The sequence below is a fragment of the Apteryx mantelli genome, chromosome 4, assembly GCF_036417845.1.
Source record: "Apteryx mantelli isolate bAptMan1 chromosome 4, bAptMan1.hap1, whole genome shotgun sequence".
Taxonomy (NCBI): Eukaryota; Metazoa; Chordata; class Aves; order Apterygiformes; family Apterygidae; genus Apteryx; species Apteryx mantelli.
The window spans coordinates 51,842,907-51,861,688 of NC_089981.1; the positions used below are offsets into that span (position 1 = coordinate 51,842,907).

General features: G+C 42.8%; 1 protein-coding gene across 2 annotated transcripts in view; it reads left to right on the forward strand.

Annotated features, from left to right (window-relative positions):
• The window catches only part of ACTN1 (actinin alpha 1), a 94,668-nt gene that overhangs the window by 45,594 nt on the left and 30,292 nt on the right, over positions 1-18,782 (forward strand). For both annotated transcript variants that reach the window (XM_067296558.1, XM_067296559.1), the window contains exons 3-6: positions 4,129-4,248; positions 12,631-12,717; positions 13,320-13,407; positions 14,584-14,662. In XM_067296558.1, the coding sequence (XP_067152659.1) occupies positions 4,129-4,248; positions 12,631-12,717; positions 13,320-13,407; positions 14,584-14,662 (374 nt within the window). The remainder of the gene's footprint in view (positions 1-4,128; positions 4,249-12,630; positions 12,718-13,319; positions 13,408-14,583; positions 14,663-18,782) is intronic.

Sequence of the window (18,782 nt, forward strand, 5' to 3'; positions counted from 1 at the left end):
TCCACTGCAGAGTGGCTCTGCACCCACAGCCTGCTGCTAGATGACCAGTAGGCAAAGGCATAGGGAGGTGCTATGGGCTTGCAGCCCTCGGGAGGCTGCGCTCCTTCACATGCTAAGGACCAAGCATCCTTTCCTTAGAGCTGGCAGAAGGCAGAAGTGCAGTTTTCCTAGGTACGATGACAAACAATGACGAAAGAGGAGGAATTCAGCACCGTTGTTTTTTCCTGTGTTGTTTTCTTCAGTGATGGCTCCACTTCCTGTTGTGAGCCCCACTTCTCTCACCGAGTCTCCTTTCGACTGCTGACCACACTAGTAGTCCCTTTGGCCCTTAGCTTGGGAAGCAGTGACCCAGCAGTTCCTAGCGCAGCCCTGAGAGCAGCGTGGGGGATGGAGTCTCCTACTGGTGCCTTCCCCATTGACAATTTGCCTTTATATTTCTACCATAGTTTCTGCTGATCACCTGCCAAAAGGGTGAGTCTCTGGATGGCTTTTAGCCTGCCATTTCCAGCTTCTGGCTTTTCCATTCAGCTCTTGGCTCTCTCCAAATCTTCCTTTATCCATATTTTGGGGAAATGTAGAACTCTGCTGACTGGGCTCTGAAGTGGGCAAGGTTGCTCTATGAAGGCTGATCTTTTCCTCTAACCCACTGAAGCTATGGGTAGAGTGATGGCAGTAAGAGAGTCCAGCTGTGAGAGTACTGGTAATGACTGGTCAAGAGTTGTGCGGAGCTGAGTGCCTCCTCCACATGGTGGTCTGGCCTGGATATGTGGGAAGGAGGGAATGTTATCTCCCCTCTGCCACAGGCTACAGTCATGGTTGTCACTGCAGTGGGGAGGAAGGGTGGAAACTGCAGCCGGGAAACTGTCAGAGTCTGTAGGGTGAGTGAGGGTGTTGCTGGGGCTGTGTGAGAGCTGACATTTCAGTGCAGGCTGGCTTGGCCTCCTGCATGTCCTTTGGGAGGCATCACTGCAGTGCAGCTAATTCAGGCAGGAAACAGCTTTCCCATCCTACGAGACTTCCCAAAGTGTTGGAAACAGTCATGTTCTGCAGGAGAACCAACACCAGATGTGCTGAAGACCTCCGTACCAGGACTGCCGTGCCTTCGCTGACTGGTAGAATGTGGCCATACCCGATATGCCTCCCAGCTTCTCCAAGAATAACACATGCACACAGTGACAGGGCAGTCGCATAAAATGAGGAAACCAGGGTTCAAGTCCCTGCCCTACTTGACTCTGTTCAGGTGGATATTCCTCCAACAAGAGGCCTCCCCTGGCCACTTCTCCTTCACCCTGCCATGCCTTCTCATTTTGACCAGATTTAAATTCTGTGCTGGAATTTAGTTCTCACCAAAGCAAAGGTTTTTTTCTTCAAAATCTGTACATTTCCACAGAAGAGCCTCAGTTTTACTAAGTTTGGTACCTTCTAATGGTAAACTGTGCTGCTGAAAGGTCCCCTTTCAGCTCATCCAGAGCCCCCCTAAAGCCATCCCAAAATAGGATGTTGAGGGAGAAACTTCACAGGAGCTCCTGGGACTTCCTCATCACAAGTCCTCCTCTGTTGGCTTTCATGGTGGGAAGTTGCAGTCTGGCCCTATAGAAATTGCCCCAAAGATAAACTTCCATTATTTGCTGCATGTATTTCCTTCTCCTGGCAAAGCCATTTTAAAGATATTACTATCAGACTGAAAAAGACTGAGCCCACATTTAGTACTTTTAAAATAAAGTTATAAGGCTTTTTTTTTCCCAAACAGAAGGGATGACTAATTGAAATTTCTCTTAAACAAATTCTGCTGTAAACAACTTTTATGCCAACATTTCCTTGCATTGTTTGGCTTCTAATCTATAGCCTTGGGCTAGTACATGAGAATCAGAGAATGGAAATGTGCAGACCATTTTCATTGTCTCAACTGGGAGAAGGACTGAGAAAAAAAGCAATGATGCAACTAGCTGAAAGTAGAATGTATTTCTAACACACTTCCGTTTTAGCAGTGTAAATCATTAATAATGTATGCTATGGATCAGAATCAGGCTTTGCTCTGGAAATATAAATTTGTAATAAAATCCAAGTCTGAAGAAAATAGTTTAAGTTCACGGGAAAAAAAAAGTTCTAAAACAAGTATTGCAGAGAAAGGAAGACAGCAATTTTGCAATCACCATCAGCTGCTGTAAGACTGCATTGCTGTCGGAAGGATCACTCCTGCTCTCCCCAGCCCCAGGAAGAGCAGTTCAGATGCTCTCCCTTCTGTTGGCAGTACGCATTATGCAGCCACAAGGTGAGCTGGATCACCTTGCTGTTCCAGTTGAAACCTAATCTCTTTTCTTTTTTTGTTCTTCCTTTTCTTTGTGCAAGGCCTAGTTTTCAGTCACCTTAGCTGAAGAAAGTGGTTATTTTTAACTGGCTGAACCCCTTTTGTTGAGAGTTGGCAGCATAAGTCCACTTAGGTCTATGGTGAAACTATGTGTAAAAATGTCATTGTGGAACTGTCACAAAAAATGCTTCCACTTCTGTTTACAATGACTATCATTATCCAAACGGATAAAGAAAGCAGCACACCGTGACGTGTACTTCAGGCTCCATTAAAGCAAAAGAGATTTTCTTAATCCTAGGATGGAGCTAGTACCATAAATACATCTTTTTACTTAAATTGTCAGAAATCAGTGTTTTATTTTCAAAGTGACTTGTTTTTTATCCTTAAGCCTGAGAGCTAATGACACCAGCCTACAGTAATAGTTGAAACAGTTTGGAAGGATTTTCATTTCCAGATTTTTTTCTTTAGAGGGTATGGCTGTGGTGATAATCTGTTTTTCTCCCTTTTAGCTTTTCCTCACTCCTTTGTTAGGAACCAAGCCATCGAGTTTTAAGATGAAAAGGAGTTCTCTGAAAAGTGCTTTTCTTTCTCACCCTTAAGCCTCAAGTAAAGGTTTTGAGTCAGCTCACAGTGACTTAAATATTCAGGCTCAAGATATAGCAGGAGACTCTGGAACTGAATAGATCTGAATGAGTAATTACTTGCCTAGACTTGCCATTTGATCTCTTTTTAGTTATTCCATAAATTCTTTTTCCAAGGGAAAAATCTTCTTGCATTTTGTTTGGAACTTTTTTGTGTTCTGGAGCTTGTGATCTGAAACCCAGGCCATTTTTTTTAGTTTTTGGGTGATGTGGGTCATATACAGGTGGTTTATCCTGTCTGATTATGTTTCTAATAAGGATTCCTTTGAAAAGTCCATGCATTTGTATAAACTGTAATTTGCTTACTGTGTGTGTTGGGTTAGTGTTAGTAAAAGTAGGCTATGTGAGTAGTTACTGGCAGCCTGTCAAGAAGAGTATAACTATACTTACTGTTTCAAATAAATAAGGTCAAGAAAACACTTTTCAAAATCTTCTAGCACTGTTCAAGTCAGAAGCTGGTGTTTGCTGTAAGACTTGTCTCTCTCAGAGATTTACCTGCTCTTATCTCAGAGCTAGGCTGCTTCCCTCTGTCTGCCTCATTATAAACATTTAAAATGCTTGCCATTGTGTTAAGAGACCATTAGATAGAGATAGAAATACATCAGATATTTAATGGAAAGGAACTGAGATGGCAGTCCTTACAGTTATAAAGCTGCTAACTGAAGAGGTGATTTTATTTCCTGGTACATGCAGTTGCAGTCATTCAGTGCAAAGGCTATGCACTGAGGAATGAGGTCTGCATCCTATCTGGGGGAAAAAAAGACGATAGGAGGTCATCATAATTATTTGACAATAGGGAGTTCCTAGGGGGAAGGAATTTGCTTTGTAAGTGCCCTGTTGTAAATGCTGGAGATCAGCTCCTCACCTGTCTTTGTGAGAAGGTGAGGTCCGTGTCATTTCAAAGCACTGTTATCTGTGTTTAATGGTACAGGGGTTAATTCCACTGCAGTGCCTCAGTTATTAAATTGCCTAGGATACAACAAAAAGATAATTTTCTATCTGTTTCTTTCTGAGGATACTTTAGAGTAAGTGTGACCATCCTGCATTCGCCATCAAGAAAAGATTCAGGAAAGTCTACCCTCTGCCTGGCTGAGCAGTGGGAGCCACCAGACCAGGGAAACCCCCATCAGGAAAAGGTTCAGGATTATTTTCTAATACTTCTTTTTTCTCTTTTCTCAGGTGAACGTTTGGCTAAGCCTGAAAGAGGCAAGATGCGAGTGCATAAAATCTCCAACGTGAACAAGGCCTTGGATTTCATTGCCAGCAAAGGAGTCAAACTAGTATCTATTGGAGCAGAAGGTAAAGAAACCAGCTGATTTGTCTGGGCCCAAGCTGCACTTATCATTGCCTTCCTCTCATCTCTGCCTGCCGGTTTCCTTTGTGCCTTCCTAGCTCTGCCATGTCCTTAAGCTGTGGAGAAAAAGAGAACACATTAGGTCTTTGCTAGAAATTTAAATCCCACCTTCACACCATGCTGCCAAGCCTGATTCCCAGTTGGGCTATATTGATCAGATTCCTCCTGTTTTTTTCCTGGTTCTCATGAGTTACAGACAATGTTGAGAAGTGGTAGAAACAAATTTGTTGGAATGTTTCTTTCCTGAATAAAGAAAATTCTCAATCGAAGCAGAGCAGCTGCTTGCATTTAGTATGCTGCAGAGCTGCTGGGAAAGATCCCCTGTTGCCGTAAGACACCCCATGGGTCAGGGCTGAGGGTAGTCCCCAGTACCGGTCAAGGATCCTGGAGGTTCCAGATCTCAGGGCTTCCAGGCTTCTTGTCATGCACCCCAGAAACCTGGGCAATCTGGCTGGAAGCACGTGTACCCTTGTGCAGGGTTTGTTGTGGGCTGCACCAGAGATGCCCTCAAGACAAACTTGCGGATTGTGCAGACAGCAGGGAGTTGGTGCAGGATTTTCGTCTTTCTAGAAAAGATGGTGTTTTGCAGACATGTCCCCCAAGACCCAGAAGGGCTTGCAGGTTATTCCATTTGCTCTGACTTTTATAAACCTAAGCAACTTGTCATCTCATCTGGGTTACATTTTCCTGACACCTGTTTTCATGTGCTCTGGGCCTGTGTCTGAATCCTGCCTATGGAATAATGTTGTCACTGTTCCTGGGGAGGCACTCTGCTTCTCTGGTATCTCTGGGTTTGTCTTTATGGTGACCGTGGAAAATGAGGGAGGTTTGTTATCTCCATCTTGCAGATGGAAATCCATGGTTTCTCCATGGGAACTTGTGACAGAGTCAGGAAATCAGTTCTGGATTAGCCTTCCTCTGGAAAGGCTGAGCCCTGCCTGTTCTTAGCCCAGGAAGTTAGAGCAGTGTCTGCATGCTGTCCCCAGGTTTGGCCTTTTCCAGCACGCTCCTGGGGACATCTCCAACACATGGGCCCATCCTGTGGTCCACTTGTTATGTGTCAGGCCAGGCAGGATACCTTAGTTTCTGCAGGCACTTACGTTCGCTTTTCCTAGACCTTTACCTCAACTTTAAACTTAGGGAGACTTTGGAACAATTTGAAGCTAGCACTGTTTATGTAGCACAAATCATCGCACGTGTAAGGTTATTCTGCACCATTACAGAAAGTCAGTATCCAATTCAGCAGTCCACACCTATATGGGACCCTTTCAAACTGGAGGCTGGACCTGGAGCCAGAGGTCTCCTGCCTTAAGAATTGACAGCTCCTGCTGTCATTTGGATCTTGGGTAGCATCCTTCTCAGAGTCTAGAGCATATGTAAAAGCCATTGTCTTCCATTGTCTGGTCCCTTTTTCTCCTGGTTCTGGTTTCTCTGGTACTAGGTTGCCTTTTCCACACCCTCTGCTGGATTCTTCTCTTTCATTCTCTGCTCCTGAGTCAGCTGTGACTATACCCTCACAGCCCTTAAAAATCATTTGCAAGTGAAAGGGTCTGTTCCCAGTGGTCTCCATGGTCCAGTTATTCAGTTGTTACTGATTCATAGCAGTTAACCTGTTCTGAAATGGGCTGAGGTGCAGTTTGCAATAGGAGCCATGATTTAGATCAGCCTAAAGTGATCCTCACCTTCCCTGCCAAATATTCCTGACCCTCCTTTTTCCTCATGCCCATGCAACTACCTGGTGAGCCAGTTCTTGTAGATGATTGGGCTGGAAACTGAGTTTCTTACTAATTTGTTTGTTTATTTATTTTTAATTAATTTTCCATCAAAGCAGCTCTCTGAACTGACTCATTGCCTGACCTCCAGGATTGGTAGGAGCATATGGACAGGGATGGAGCTACAGCAGCCCTCATTAACATTGGTCTAAGCTGCTGTGGAACTGCACATGATATACCAGAACTATCTCCTACCATTAACACAAATGCAATGATAGAGTCTGGTCTGTATAGAAAGGCATCAGTAATGTTGGTCCATACAAACAGTCCAGAGCACCAATTTCAGTGTTTTTCCACAAGTTTTTCACAAACATATGCTTACAGCCCCCAGCCACTCATTCCCATCCCTGTACCACCCCCAAGATTGCACACTACAACTGCTCCTGTGCTGAGTCAGTGAACCATTTGGGAAATCTGAGCCCAGTAATCCAGCAAGAATTTTTTTTTTAATTACAGATTTCTTGTGGCAGATTTTATAAGCTCTTGCATTCATATCCCCTGAACTACCTGCTCCCTTGCTTTGGCTGCAAACACATTCTTCTTTTGCAGTTTTTTCTTCCAAAGAGGTGTGTGCTGACAGCCACTTGCATTCACAGCTCTAGACTAGACTAGAACAGTGACTGATGCTGTTGTCACCCCCAAACCAATATGAGTTTATTTACACCACCAAGATTTGCATCTTAACAGATCGAGTCAATGGCTTTGCTTTTGATGGTCAAGAGAGATCTTTCTCAGGAAGCTCTGGAGACATTTGATGCAGTCACTAACTGACTACTGCTGACAGGTAGCATAGGTGGAGAGCCCTGTGACTGGCAGCAGCTCCTTAGTGTGAAAGGAGGTAGGAGGCAAAAAGTCTTCTTTGGGACTGACAGTGTTAAGTTCTGCTTTGGTCCATATGTCCAAGCCTCTGATTTCAGAGGAGAAAGATAACAAGGCACCAAAAGTTCTGACCAAGGTAGCTTTGATTTTTATTCAGAGAGATCAAGCTGTGCTTTGATGCATGCTTGGGGCGCCTAGTGTGATCCCAGAATGGACATGAAATGCCTGTTCTTACTCCACCCTCACCCCAGCACCTGTCTATGCACTGAGACTGAGCCCAGGCCACTGGTTGTCAGCAGGAAACATAAGCTGTAGGGGCTTCCGCCTGCTCCATCAAAGCACTGGATGTATAGTATACGTTAGCTTTAAAAATGGACCTCTACTTTGCATGTCATGGCAGTAACTCTTTCCATTGAAGGGGTTATGAACCTTCTTGGAGCATGAATTTTAAGGGCTTTAAGTTTTTAAAAAGCCATCACACAGCAGCAAAGTAGAAAATAAAAGCCAATGAAGCCATCAAAACACTGCGCCGAGAAAATGAGCAGTAAATGTCTCAGGCAGGTGGGACTGAGTTAGGAAGTTGTCCAGCTTGCTTTCTACCATGGGGAAACCACAGTCCAGTGGCAGTGCAGTGTTACTGGCCAGGGCAGTGCACTCCTCATCTTGAGGCAGCCTGCTCTGTCCCAAGGCAGCTGCCAGGCAGCACAGAGTGGTGTACAAAGGATCTGCAGCCCAGCTGTATTTCTTTGTATGCATTAGACAGATGTCATTGGCCATCAGTGTTCTGCTTTCTTTTTGTGGTTAAAATGAATAGTTTTCTACCTCTTCCTGACAAAGTAAGCTGCAGAAAGAATCCCAAGTGGAGACTCAGGTCAACTTAAGCCTTGTGAAACATTCTATTTAATCAGAGTTAAAGTCAGCAGAAATGTTTCCATGGCATTTCTCTCACATTTCATCAAATAAAGATCCCTCTTTGCTGTTTGGAAGACAGACTTTGCAGCCTCGTCCCAGTGAACAAGAACCAGAGTTGAAGCAGACTTCCTACAGACAGCATGAGCGCGGGACATGTTCCATGTCCACATTAAATGGAGCGTGAACTAAGCAAACAGAATAAGCAGCAAGAGCCGCTTTTTACAACAATCTTTGACTATTAACAACCTACAGCATTGCTCTCAACCTTTACAAATGATTTAGCCAGAGTCCATCGGGTTGAAGCAGTTGTGGTACACAGTAGCTGTGTAAATCTCTATCAAGGAGGGGTCTAGCCTGTTGCAGCTTCAAATGGTTCTTCATCTGCTCTTAAGTATCTCTCTCATCTGACATTTCAGGAGCCTTCTTTTGATATAATAGATTACATACTAGAGTCAAACACTCCTGGGATTTAACATTTTGACTAGGCTGGTATTTGACCCTAAGACTGTTTTATTTGCACCTCTAATCTGTGTAGAAAGTTACTGTTTTCTTAGATGTGGCTCATTTCAGCATAAAGATACCTTTGCATGAACTGGTCTGTATTTTCACATGTGCAAGTGAAAGGAAAAATAAAGCATAGAGATTTCAACAATTCCAGACATCCCATCTGAGTAAAACACTCTGACCCACCAGGCAGGGCAAGTGTAAATCTCACGGTAGCAAGTGGGGAAAATAAGGTCTGTACATGTCAGTGAGTGAAATATAGCATTACATTTGTACCCATCTTCTGCCCACTCACAGTTGGGGAACTGGTACGTGTAAACCCCCATCATCGATGCCAGCAATCTGTCCTAGGTCTGACTGGACAATCAGGAGCAACAGGCTTTCTCAAGACCTGGACTTGGATGCTCATCTTGCTTTATTTGGTTTTTGTTAGGATAAACAAAATGCAGGACAGCTTTTATTTTTATCACCCTTGATGTCCTGTGTCTTGCTGAGTAAATGGTGTTGGGTGTTCTTAGTTCCCAGATCGTAACATTGTCCTGCCAGTTATTCATACCCTGCAACTCCTTCTCTGCATGGGGTAAAGAGAGGGTGTGCCTTCATGGGCAACTCAGAAATAGCGAGGATGGAAAACAGTTTCCGTAGCATTGATTCTGCTTCTAAGTGCCTAGGCTGGGGGTGGAGAAGAAAGCTTGGTCCTTTTTGCGTTTTTCAAATCTGGGTTATTAGTATATGCATTTGGAAAAGGTGATGGTATTTTGAAAGCCACATCTATGTAGCAAGCCAGTCTTGCTCTTAAGGACTGATTATTTGTTAGGCCCTTAATTGGCTGTCAAACAAATGGAAGAGAGCACTGTAATTTTTGCATATTTTGTTAGTGGTATTTGGTACAATAATGAGAGTTGGGTGGAAGCATATTCAGTGATGCAAAAAATTTCCTTCCAGTGGTTACCAAAAGCCTCATCAGCTTTAGCCTGCAATTGATCCACCCCCATGTTGAATGTAAATCACATTAATAACATGTACTTGCTGCTGCTGTTCAGAACAACAGCCACTGTTGGTGGGGGAAGTGTAGCGAATGCTTGCAGAAGTCCTGCCTAGGAAGAGCACTTAGAAAGCAATCAGGCAGAAGACCCTGTCTGATTATTAGCCTTTTAATATCATGTGTGAACTGTTCTCACATTACTGAGTGTTACTTTCATCAGCAGGGAACAAACACAGCCTCTTTAATTGAACAAGCATTAGATTGCTCTAGCTTAGTAGTGTTATGCCCAAATTATTTATGAAGAGAAAGGAACTCCACAGAAATTATAACCAGGAAGCACGAGGCGTCATGCAAACCTTTATTTCACTTTTGCTCTGTGGCCATATTCCACTATATTAGGAAGAAACTGGCACCAGCTGAAGGGCAGTGAAGGAATCCTAAAGTAAAAGGAGCTTGCGGTGGGGAATGTAAGGATGGAAAAGCAAGTGAGCAAGGGCCAAAGAGCTTATGGGCTTTCTGACCAAGCCGGTAGATTTTGTAATCAGGTTGCCAGGGGGAGTTTTTAGCTCTTGAAATGAAAATATGCTTGCCTACTTCTAACGAAGAGTAACAGTTTTGTCAACTCCCTTTGAAAGGAAAAAAAAGGAAGAAAAAAAGTGGGGATGGTATGGTTGATTAAATCTGCCATCCTGGGATGGATCATTCCCTAATCTCACTGACATCAGTGTCTGCTTGGTAGGTGGTGGGTTTTCCCTTTGTCAAGAAAAAATAAAGTGATTTGTAGAGATGAAGTGGTGGAAATCTTTTGGACTTCTTCCAGAGCAGCTTTGGTGCAGTGCCAAGGAAGGATCAGGCAAGGGAGCAGGGTGCACGTGCTTTTTAAAACGAGCGATGTAATGAAGAGGGCTAGCGAAGAAGAAGAAATACTTTCCATCTTAACTCCACTGGCTAACTTGATAAAACTGGAATTTGAGAACATGACTAGAGCATAGCGCTGAGTTCTAATGCCATATTAGCCACTTAACGCCATCTGGTTTTATGTAAGTATCTTGACCTTTATTTCCAATTAAAATCCATGAAACGGTAATGTTAATTACCTGTTTCAGCTCACTGATTGATTTATTAGTGTTCATAAAGTACTTTCAGCTTTAAAATATTGCCATCAGATTTTAATCTAGTCCATTAAAATAAATTTGGTTCCAGATCTTAAATATACCCTAGGGTCCTCCTACCAACTGCTGTGGTTTTTACAAACATTGTTTGTTGCTTTTTGTCCTGGTTTATTTTTGGCTTTTTGAAAATCCCCACAAAGATCTATCTAATGAACAAAATAAACTGAAAACACTGATGCTTTCTTTTATACTTTAGCTGTGGTACGTCAGGTATTTGTAACGGTAATAAGGATTTTCCTTTAAGTTGGTTGTGGTGCTTTACTGAAGGGGTTGAGAATGCAAACAGTGCAGAGCTGAATATACTTGCCCTCACAACATTTTCTTACATCAGCCCAGAAGACAACGTCCTGTCCCCAAAATATCTCTAAAAAATTAATTTGTGAAAAAACTGTCAACAGGCAAAAATAGCTTTTTCATGCCAGAAATGAATTAGGCATTTACAAACAGTACCTGTAATTCTTTTGACCTGTATTGAAGAGTAGGATGTTTTTTTAATTCTGAGCAAACTGATGTCTCCACCAAGAAGTTTAAGTGTGCAGAAGGGTGGATACGGGGGTTTGGTGGAGTTGAACAAGGTGGCATGTCTTGTTCTATACCTTTTAAATCTGCAAATCCCTCATGCAGATGTATGTCAAAGCAAAACAGGGATTATCCTTCTAGTTTACATTGGAAGTTGCACCACATGTACCACTAAATGTCCAAGAATTTAGGCTGGATGAACAATGTTTCTGAAACAATGTAATTAGAGTGCATGATACTTCTCCATTGGTTTTGAAGATTCTGAAGTTCATATTTTGAAAATTTTTCCTATGTGAACAAACTTCTTTTAAAGACTTAAAGAGAAAATATTGTAAGAATCCAGAGAGATGGCAGTTGCCTATGGTGCAAATTTCTCCTCGCCCCAGAGTGAGATGTGTTGCTGGGCAGCTCTATGGAGGCAGTGACACTGGGGTGTCTTCATGAGCACAAAAATAGTTTCTGGTAGCCTTGTTATGCTTTGAGCTATTCTAACACCAAACAGTAGGTTAATTTTAACACTTTTCTTACTGAAAATATCTTTGTAATTTGTCAGTTTGTGAAACATCCTTTCACTATGCAGGAAACTGCCAGATAATGAGTTGGAGAAGACAACTAGGTTGGTTTCACTTTTCAAAAAAGTGAAGATTATAAATACTATAATGTGTACATATAGCCTGTGCAGAATTTTTGTACATGCTGAGGGTCAGAGCTTGAGACCCAGCTGTTGGCTACGCCATTTTAAATGTTTGGTGCTAATCTATACACAGTGGAAAGTCCTTTCTGGGCCAGCGTCTCCCCTCCAGAACCTTTATCTCCCATCCTAAACAGATCTTTCCTCACACGGGCAAGTGGTTGCTTCCTAAATCCTCTGAGTTGTTGACCCTTGCTGATTTATATCACAGAGTCCAGTGAGCAAAAAAGTACAATCTGTATGACATCTTAGTTTATGATCTGCTCAGGCTCATCAGCATGAGCTTTTGCTTCCCCTTCAAGCATGATGCATGTACTCTGAGGAATGCTCTTTTGTGTCTTCTGGCAATTATATGATTGAAGAGTACTACACAGGCAGTCTGGGGATCTGTATTTAGGCTTCTTTGAAAATGAAATGTTGATATTTCTTGGTGGTATCTTTTTCACACCACAAAAACAGCTGTCAGAGCTTATCTGCATTGGGAAGTCTCACTGGTTATACTGCTGTAATTTTACTGGTGTATACTGCTGGGGCAATTTTACAGGTGTAACTCAGAAAAGACACATGTCAGAGTAAGGGTGGAAGGCTTTTCTTTTTCCCAATTTGGCTTATACTGCTTCTAAAGTGATAGATATGGAACCTGAACAAGGTATTTTTAGGCCCCTCTGGGGAATTATGCTGACCTAAATTGATGTCTTATTCCTGTTTGGATCATCAGTGTCTGTTTACACTCCGTAGTATATTGTGGGAGAATCATTGTGATTACTGAGTACTACTGGGCAAGACTGTGTTGCAGCAGCAGAGCATCGGGGGAGGCAGGGAGGAGCAGTCTTCAGCTGGAATTCCAGTTCTCTCATCTGCAAAGGAGAAAGCTTCCCAATGCTGCTTTTCTTCCAGGGTTTGTGCTTGTAATTTGATGTCTTCTATTCCTTCTTTCTCCCTCTCTCCCCTAGAAATCGTGGATGGCAATGTTAAAATGACTCTTGGAATGATATGGACCATCATCCTTCGTTTTGCCATTCAGGATATCTCAGTCGAAGGTAAATTTCAGTTCTTTCCAGCCTCTGTTCAAGTATGAACAACTGGGGTAACCACGTGGCTTTGCCACTTAAAAGGTGCAGGATGTGCTGTTGGATGATTCACTGGAAGATCCTAGGAAACTAACCATTCCCAAGCTGCCCTCTGGTCTCATTGATGTTTCTAACCAGTTTATGCTTGGTTCATATACACTGAGAAGAGTTTTTCACATCTTTTTCTTGGAAGAACATTTAAGAGCATCTCAAAAAGATGGATAAGCATGAAAACCAACTTTGATGTTGGATTCTATTGCATTCCTTGTAGGCTGACTGAGGGACTAGCATTGAAAATGGGCCTTTCTTTTACAAGTCCTATAAAGCTTTCCTCTGTAATCCTGAAAAGGCCATCTGCTTGTTACAGAATCTCATTAAGAAAGTAACAGTAACAAAACTCTCCCAGTAGAATCTTCCAGACAAGGAATTTTCTGACAAAGGAAGTTAGTTAAGATGCAATTCAGTGCTGTTCCTACCAAAGAGGAGTTGATCATGTTTTTCTAGCATACGCTTGGGAGACTCTTGATTTCTAAGAAAATGGGTTAATTGATGTGCATTCTTTATTTCTCTAGAGACATCTGCTAAAGAAGGACTTTTGTTATGGTGTCAGAGGAAGACAGCCCCCTACAAAAATGTAAACATCCAGAACTTCCATATCAGGTGAGTTACAGGCAAGAACTTAGCTTTACAATCTGTGTTATTTTTGTATGTCTCTTGGCATATTCAACAATGCGCCTGACAGACCTCCCAAGGAAACGGAGATGCACGTTACACAGTAACAAAGTAGTCCAGAGAGACACAGAAGTTAAAGGCAGAGCTTACAAGAGGATCCAAGTACCTACATTGCAATTACTTATTGTGGTTACAATTGCTGCTTTTGCAAAGTTCTTTAGATCATTAAGCCCTCTGAGAGTAGCATATGTGCTGCAAGCTAAGCAAGACAGTTTTTGCTCTTTGAAAACTCAGAATATTTCAGGAGGCCTGAAATAAGGGCTGCACCAGGAACTTTGTAGTATAGCAGTGTTGGGAAAGGATGAGAGGTTTTCTTGCTCTAGTTGATTGCTTTTCTAATTAATATTTCTAAACTGACAGATGTTCTAGTGTAGATTCAGCATAACGGTGCTTTTCTGGCACATCTTGGAGAACTGTATGAACCATGTGGATGTAAAGCACTTTTTGAGAGCTTAAGTTGCATCCGTGCCGGCCAATCTTATAGTGGACCTAGCTATGGGCTTGGCTGAAGTTTGAGGTATCTGAATCTGCACAAGTGCCTCTAAGCAAATCAAGAGCACCAGTGCTTCACATCCCAAATTAGGTTAATGAAGTTTTTAGATTTGATAGATGGTAGGAAACAGTCCTGCTAATCAGAATGAGGAATTCTGGTTCTGCTTCTGCCCACAGGTCTAGAGCAGGTTGGGAGGCAGAACAGTGGCTTGTATATTGCCCTTCTCCTCCATCTGCCTTTCCCCTAAGGCCTACACTTGTTCTTCCTTTAGGGCATTTATCTATATCTTTTTTCAGTTCTGAGCTCTGCACCTGTCCTTGTGTGCTCCATACAATGGTAACAGTTCAGCACTGAGAACTGGCATATAAGAGGTGGCAATGCAGAGATCAAGTCCTAATTATGGTGGATTTTTTTGTGGCTTGAAAGGGATTTTTGTTGATGTCTAATGCAGATAGAAGACATGCCTCCTTCCCAACACTTGGAGAAGCACTGTTGCTAAACCAGAATTAATCATCCCGGTGTCTTGGTGCCCTTCTTCATGCTCCTGCCCGTCATCGTGTGTCTTCCTAGCTGAGCACTGTTCATTGTGCTGTTTTCTGTCTCTCTTACAGTTGGAAGGACGGCCTTGGTTTCTGCGCTTTAATTCACAGACACCGTCCAGAGCTCATTGACTATGGGAAGCTACGAAAGGTACAACACAATTTATTTGTCAGAGCAGATGCTTGGGGTCCATGGAAGTGGAGAGGGAGAAGAATTAGCTTGACAAACAGATAACTGGAGAACTTGAGCTCAAGCTGGTAGTTGCTCGGTCGGGGAGAAGGAAGGGGAGATGAATCAGTACATTCAGGATTCATTAACCCTGAACTTAATGAGCTGCCTGCCTGCTTTTCCCTGCTTTCAGACTGCCTTGCTTTCTAGCTCACAAGAGGTGTCTGTGGTATGTTGATAATATGAACTACATGTGCTCCAATCCTAGCTGATGAGCAAAAGCTGGTAAATTCAATAACGTCAAATGTGAGGCTAACTATACTAATATAATAGACTAGCCAGACAAATTGGACTTAACGTTTCTGGGTAGAGCTGGATGGAAACACGTTACTGGTGTTCAAGTGCAAAAGCTCAGTGGGGTGGATGTATGTGCCCTCACTGGATACTTGTCGCATGCTTCCTGCTTAGCATTGAGCCATCGGCAGTACCAGCTTTTTCTTAGCATGTAGATATTAAGTGCCAGAAAAACATTTACCACAACACTTAGCTTTATCTTAAAAATTGTTACTGGTAACATGTTATCTAGCTACTCCAGAAGATTGCTAAGCAAATGACCAGAATAAGTGTTTAGTGCTTCGTGTTGCCAGCAGTGTCCTGACCCAGCAGGGCAACGGTAGAGCAAGCTGGATTCTCATCCAACTTGCATATTCTCAGCAGAACAGTCTGCTTAGATTTTACTTTGCTATATCCATGCACACCTGTAGAGTGAAATGTCACCAAGGGCATAACTCATGTGCTGTTACTACTGAGGCTAATACACTTGAAGTTTGACCATCTGATTTCATGAGCTGGATATTATAAAGGGTGTAAGTGCTAGATGCTAGCTAGAGAAATAAACATAAAACTCCATCGCTAATAGATCTGGCCTCTTGGATGACTGTGCAAATAGACAACCTGCAAACGAGTTAATCAAATTAGCCTGCAACTTTGAGACAATTAATTGTATGATGCCTGATGCTCTTTTCAATAACCTTTTAGGTCTTTACTGTCTTGCAGAGCAGTTAAATATATTATCTGATCAATTTTAGTATCTGGAGTGAGCACATGATGAATTAACTGTGGGGAGAGACTATCTGTTTACATAAACAGCAGCAATAAAAAAAGGAATGGTCAGAGCTAACTACATTTTCAGAGGCTACTATTGGGAAAATAAAAGCAGCTAGGCAATGTTTGTCTGAAAAACGGAGCTGGGAAAATACTACAGTGCTCCCCGTTACAAGCAAAGCCCTAAGCCAAACTGAAGCAAAACTGGGGTAAGGGGAAGAAAAAGAAAGTTATCTGATCATTTTGCCTGCAGACTTTTCAAGGTGAAAGAGAGGGTGATTATCCTATCAAAAATCAGTGTAGATGGGAAGAGATTTGCACTCCTTGGAGTAAGGCTAAGGGAACCAGCTTCCTTTGTGCTCCCCTATCCACTTGCCTTTGATTGTATCCTTTATGAGATTCCCTCTGCCCTCCTGCAGCCTTCTGACTCTTGCTATATCCTTTTTATTGTTGTTCTGCCGAGATTGCTCTAAAAGCATAAGATTAAATGTGCATTTGATAATTCTACCACAGCTAAAGTACACTCTCTTGAGTTAATATCTAGGAAGAACTTACCTCAGAGCCTAGCTTTAACTTTGGTAGTTGGTGTGTGCTGAAGCAAAATTATCTTTGTCATGCTAGCTCTTTCAAACACATTTGTAGCATGTACAAATTTGGCACCTTCCTAAACACAGTATTTGCCTGGACTATTTCTGTCATGTGTTTCCTCCTATATTCCTTCTTTCTTCCCCATTAGCTCAACTCAGCTGATCCTTGCCCTTCTCCTTGGAGCCTACTTCCCCTCTCCCTCTTCTCCTCAAAAAAAAAGAAAGTTTTTGAATCTTCCTCTGGCTCTGCCAGAGAATTTTATCTTCCAGAGGAAGATGTGAGGAAAGCTGCTGAGAAACAGCCATCACAGTGGATGGTAGATTAGAGGGCCACATGCAAGTCTCTTCCACCCACTCACTCTAGTGAGTGATTAATGGCATCTCAGTTTGTGTCTGAGCCTTTGGCGGTGTTGCGTGTGTGTGTTTCTATGTATACACACATGCAAATATGTAAGAGAGAGGTGTGAACATCAGCCAGTCTAAGCCATCAAGAGATCTGCGTTGTACCTCCTGTTTGGGCAGCATTTTTGTGCAGTCTTAGTGTATTTTATTGCTTCACAGAGGCTGTGTCTATGCTGCCAACCCTGCTTTGGCAGTGTATGCTAGCAAAAGGTAGCCAGTGTAGCTGTGTGTCTTCCCCCCGAAGTCAGCAGATTCGTTTGTTAGCACAGTTTTGTCTTGAGTTTTTGTTCCTAGCTCTTTTTTCTAGTGTAGTTATATTAGTGAAGAAAGCATAATTCTCTTCCCACACACAGTATCTAGCTGAAGTTGTTATACCTGCCAACTTGCTTGTATAGACCAGGCCCCAAAATAAAAGGTTCAAGTCAACTCAGTCTGATATCAGTAATTCCCTGATATCAGAGCCACTTGTTTGGTTAGATGATGTTTATGCAGTGCAGGTCTATCTGCTATTGTTCAGGTCACTGTAGGTAAGATCTTGACATTCAGCCCAAGGTCTGCATGTGAAAGATGTGCAGATCGGGCTTCCCTTCCTCCTTCTACTCCTATCCTTAGCTCAGCTGCAAACCACATCTAAGATCTTTTCATCCAGCACAAAGGTTGACTGATGGCTCAAACACCCCCTCATATAATGCAATCCATATAGAAATGTGGTCCCTGTGAGCTTTGTACTGTTGTGTTGGATGCATTTATTCCAGATGCTCCTGAAAACATGGATTGTACTAGTTGGATTTTTTTTCCTAGAGTCTTTAGCTCTGGTAGATATAGTAACTGCTTTCTTTCTCTCAGCTTCCCTCCCCCTCCAACTCCTATCCTGATTGCTAGCTAATAGAAGATTTTTTTTTATGTGACACTGCAATAATTGCCATGGCAACATTGTGTGCTGCGAGGACTTAGAGCTAGCTGGAAGAAAGAAGTTTCCCCCATGTGAGTTAGGGTTGTGGTGAAAGAGGAGGAGCTGTGGTAGAGTCTTTAGTCAGCAAAAGCAGACTACATGCCAGGTAGGCATCTGTTCTGGGCAGGTTTGCTCTCTGCCACCATTAAAACAATGTAATTCTTGCATGGAAAAACTACAGCTTTCCTCATGGTTGGCCCAGCCGGAGCCTAGCAAGTTATTGCTCCTCTTTGCGTGTCTCCCATTTCTATATTCACATAGCAATTGGGAACTGGGGCAACTCTGCAGAACCTCATATCAGTCAGTGCTGTTCTTGGATGTGCATGTGAATGTGGAAAGAACTGGGGACAGATGCCTTGGCTTTTGTTCTGCTTTGTTGCCTTTGGGTTCCCAAAGCATACCCACAATCACAGTGTTGGAGTGCTGCACTGCAAGGTTTGGGGCTGCCGGGCCATTCTTAACTTTTCTCCCTTTTCCATGGGGAGTCAATTGTAATTGGGGATTTGAAATAAGGATTAACTGGTGTGTGATGAGATGGAACTGAAAGCAGGGGAGTTTGGAGAAAGTACGTAGGAGCCGAAACCCTGTTCTAGTCTTGGACAGGCCCCCAGAGAAACCATCTCTTACACAGAGAAGCTTCATCTTTGTAATGAGCCACCCTGTTGTGCATGAAGGGTGAAGCTGTTTCCATGCCCTGAAGGTTCAGTCAATCTCATGTCTGCCAAGGCCAGAGTAAGTACCTTAAATAGAAGAAGCAGGCCTGAAAGCCTGGCAAGTGAAATTACAGGAACCAGTAGCATTTGGAGGACAGGCAGGTTGTTCTCATGGGAGAGATGAGCTATTGTGTCTTGTACCATTTGTAGTTTCCTGAAGAATGCATGGATAGATTGCATTGCTCCAAGTTTGTATTACTGAGGTATGGACATAGCCTACGAGGCTGGGCTGCCCTCTCCTAGCTAGCTAGGGTGGAATTGATGTTAGTCAGTGCCTTCCAGGAGTGCAGGTATGTTTCTGCATTGTGGATTGACCTGCATCAGCAGAAGTGTTTTTCTTCCTT